This window comes from Tarenaya hassleriana, unplaced genomic scaffold, assembly GCF_000463585.1.
Source record: "Tarenaya hassleriana unplaced genomic scaffold, ASM46358v1 Cleome1410, whole genome shotgun sequence".
Taxonomy (NCBI): Eukaryota; Viridiplantae; Streptophyta; class Magnoliopsida; order Brassicales; family Cleomaceae; genus Tarenaya; species Tarenaya hassleriana.
The window spans coordinates 1-2673 of record NW_010964709.1 but is presented as its reverse complement, the minus strand read 5'-3'; the positions used below and the strand labels follow the sequence as shown (position 1 = coordinate 2673).

At 43.3% G+C, this 2673-nt stretch overlaps 1 protein-coding gene across 4 annotated transcripts; it reads left to right on the top strand.

The window, feature by feature from the left end:
- The first annotated feature begins 46 nt into the window (after positions 1–46).
- On the top strand, positions 47–2671 carry LOC104808413. 4 transcript variants are annotated; one of them, XR_770936.2, is made up of 5 exons: positions 51–533; positions 1080–1180; positions 1560–1758; positions 2365–2486; positions 2580–2671. XR_770936.2 is itself a non-coding variant. In XM_010534091.2 (4 exons), the coding sequence occupies exons 2-3, from the start codon at positions 1131–1133 to the stop codon at positions 1750–1752; spliced, it is 243 nt and encodes an 80-aa protein (XP_010532393.1). In that variant the 5' UTR covers positions 47–533; positions 1080–1130; the 3' UTR covers positions 1753–1758; positions 2349–2551. The 4 variants fall into 4 exon arrangements, 3 of the variants coding, with proteins under 3 accessions (XP_010532393.1, XP_010532391.1, XP_019057521.1); XM_010534091.2 differs by lacking the exon at positions 2580–2671 and having other exon boundaries at positions 47–533; positions 2349–2551; XM_010534089.2 differs by lacking the exon at positions 2580–2671 and having other exon boundaries at positions 2365–2551.
- The last annotated feature ends 2 nt before the right edge of the window (positions 2672–2673 follow it).

Sequence of the window (2673 nt, the reverse complement as noted above, 5' to 3'; positions counted from 1 at the left end):
CTCGTCATGGGCTGGTTCGAGCTGGTCCGAGCCGGTTATTTTGAGATCACTAGTTGGGCTGGATAAATCTGAATCTGAAAGAAACTTGTCCGGTGAACCTGCTCGGTCGGCCCCCGGGCTGGCTCGCGGTTCTGACCATTTTTTTTAGGGTTTCAAGTTGAAACGTCTTTTCGATCTAGAGTCTTTGACTGACTTCATTTTCTCTCGATCGACGACGGTTTTCTTTTTCTCTCTCGATCTGAGCTTCGTTCCTCGCCTGCATCCTCCTCCTTTCTCTGATCCGAGCCTCTCTTGTCTGCGTCCTTCGACGTCACTCCGCGCCGTCTTCTTTCTCTTCTCCATGTGACTCACCGACGGCTACTACATTCTTCTGACTCTGAGAAACCCCACCTCCTGTGCCTATCTATGCATTCATCTTTATGACTTCTGCAGATTCTTTATCCCTTCGCAGTCCACATCGTTCTCTCTTTTGACCCTTTGCCGGAACTTTCTCCCGCCAGTGATCTCTCTCTCTCTCTCGCCGACCTTGACGGGTATGTTTTCGTCTCGGCTAAATAATGGTGCTTTTGCTATGATTCAGTGGTTCCATGATCCGAATTATGGATGCCAAATTCTCCGTTTCTAGGTCTTTTCTTCCCTCGTCCGATCGAGCTTCCTTCCTCTATGGCTTATATACCCATTGATTTGCGCGGAAAGTTTTGGAGATTTAGGTGTTTACAAGGTGTTCGATAGAATGACTGAGAGACATACCTAAAACTTGTTCGTTTCTTCTCATAGAGCCGTTTAGTTTGTAGACTCTTACATGTTTACTATAATTAAGTTTAGTCTGCGATATGTGTGTGTGTGCAGAAGGTATACAAAAAAAATGATTTATTAGATAAATATGGCTTCGGTTCACGAACTGGGACGATTTGGACGAGCCAGAAGTTTTCTGACTCGCCAAAAACGTGCTGCAGACGGGTTAGACTGGAATCGGGCGCCCGATCGAGCCCGAGGCTGCCCGTTTTGCACCCCTAGTCCGAAGTTACTTTGTGTGTGACTGTGTATCCTTTTTTTTTATTTGTTTCTTCCCTTTTCAGTTTTTGTCCCTCCGGTGATTGTTTCTCCGAGTCCTTCCTGTTCTCGCGACGATGTCGAGATTCAGGATTGCAAATGCCTTTCCCTTCTCGAGGTTCTTCAGGTTCGTCTTTCGTGTCTCTCTTTTCTTAAGGGTTCTGTTTCCATCGAATTTCAGTTAACTGTTTTCTGTAGATGAACGCCTCTTTTGCTGTTTTCTGTATTTTGATTTGTGTGGGTGAGAGAGTTGGCCTTGCTCAACTGGGGTCTAGATTCTTAGATTGTTTCCTTCGGATGGATGGATTTCTCTTTCCAGGCATGGCCAAAAGACTACTACCGTTCTATGTTGATTGATGAATTCGAGCACATTGTCCGTATGATTTGTTGGCATTTGGTCTTGAAATTAGTCGGTTTCATGGCTTGAATATACTTAGGGCTTGGTTGGGTTCATCTTTCTATGTTTCTATGAAATACTGAAAATTTCTAAGTCCCTTGTCTTACAGGCAGCTTGAGCAAGAGGCGGAAACTGTGATCAATGTTCTGCAGCCTGGACCATTAGGGATCATAGAACACAAGTTCTCGGCCCAGGAAATTCGCGAGGCTAAAGCTACAATCCATAGAGCTGTGGAGAACTGGCGGAGGCATGCTGAGCAAGAGACCAACAATGGTGTCTTAAAAGACTACATCTCTAAGTGAAGTCAAGTGAGTAACCTTATTACTGATGTATTACGGCCTTTCTTTATGCTGGGAAGACCCATGAGGCTCATTTATTAAGAGTAAGCTGCGCTAAATACTTTTTTTAAGCTTAAATAGGTTGACATAAACTAGCAGGCTGGCTAACTAATCATACAAGTTGTAGATCTTAGCACTAGCAGATTAAAAAAAAAGGTGTGCGAGTTAACGACCCCAAACCCCAACAGAGTAAAAAACCCAGTCCCTTGTTGTTCTAGTTGCACTAGATGGATAGACATTACATTACCTGGTTTACACCCCAGCTGTGATAAAGCCTTTTCGCTCTCCTGACCATTACGTAGACATTTGATCTATTGCTCGTACACTGTCATATTCGCCCCAAATCCCCTGATATTAGTGACTGGATCTAGTAGCTCATGCTTGTTTGTCAGAATGACACAGCATGAGAGAACTCAAGTGTGCTTGTTTGTTTTGTTTTGATAAGATACGGAGCCTATTTATAGTGTTGGATTTTGGGAAGAGGGTAAGACAGCATATATATTGAATCTTTCCTATTTAAGATTTTATTTTATTTTACCGTATCTGATTAATTGAGATAGACCATCATGTTTGCAGAGTCAACCCATTTCAAGTAACCCACAGTTTCAGCTCAAGAAGACGAGAAAAGGGAAAGGTTCTGTCTTTGTAATAATATAAGACAAGCCAGATCTAGGAATTTTCCAGATACATTCATTACGGTACATCATTGGAATGATTTGATAAAATATGATATACTATATAACCTATGAAGAATTCTCAACCACACCGCTGTTGACTGAACTTCTCTGCAGTATTTCTCAAACCCTCAGACGGGGGTTGCTGCTGCGATTTGGCTCAGTTTCTGGTAGTTGAAAGGAGAAGCTCCGCCGGAGAGGCTGGGGCTCC

Bases quoted from the DNA above. Each gene is read 5' to 3' on its own strand.
- LOC104808413 (XM_010534091.2), top strand. From the start codon at position 1,131: ATGTCGAGATTCAGGATTGCAAATGCCTTTCCCTTCTCGAGGTTCTTC. The intron at 1,181-1,559 runs GTTCGTCTTTCG...CTTGTCTTACAG, and splicing joins CCCTTCTCGAGGTTCTTCAG to GCAGCTTGAGCAAGAGGCGG.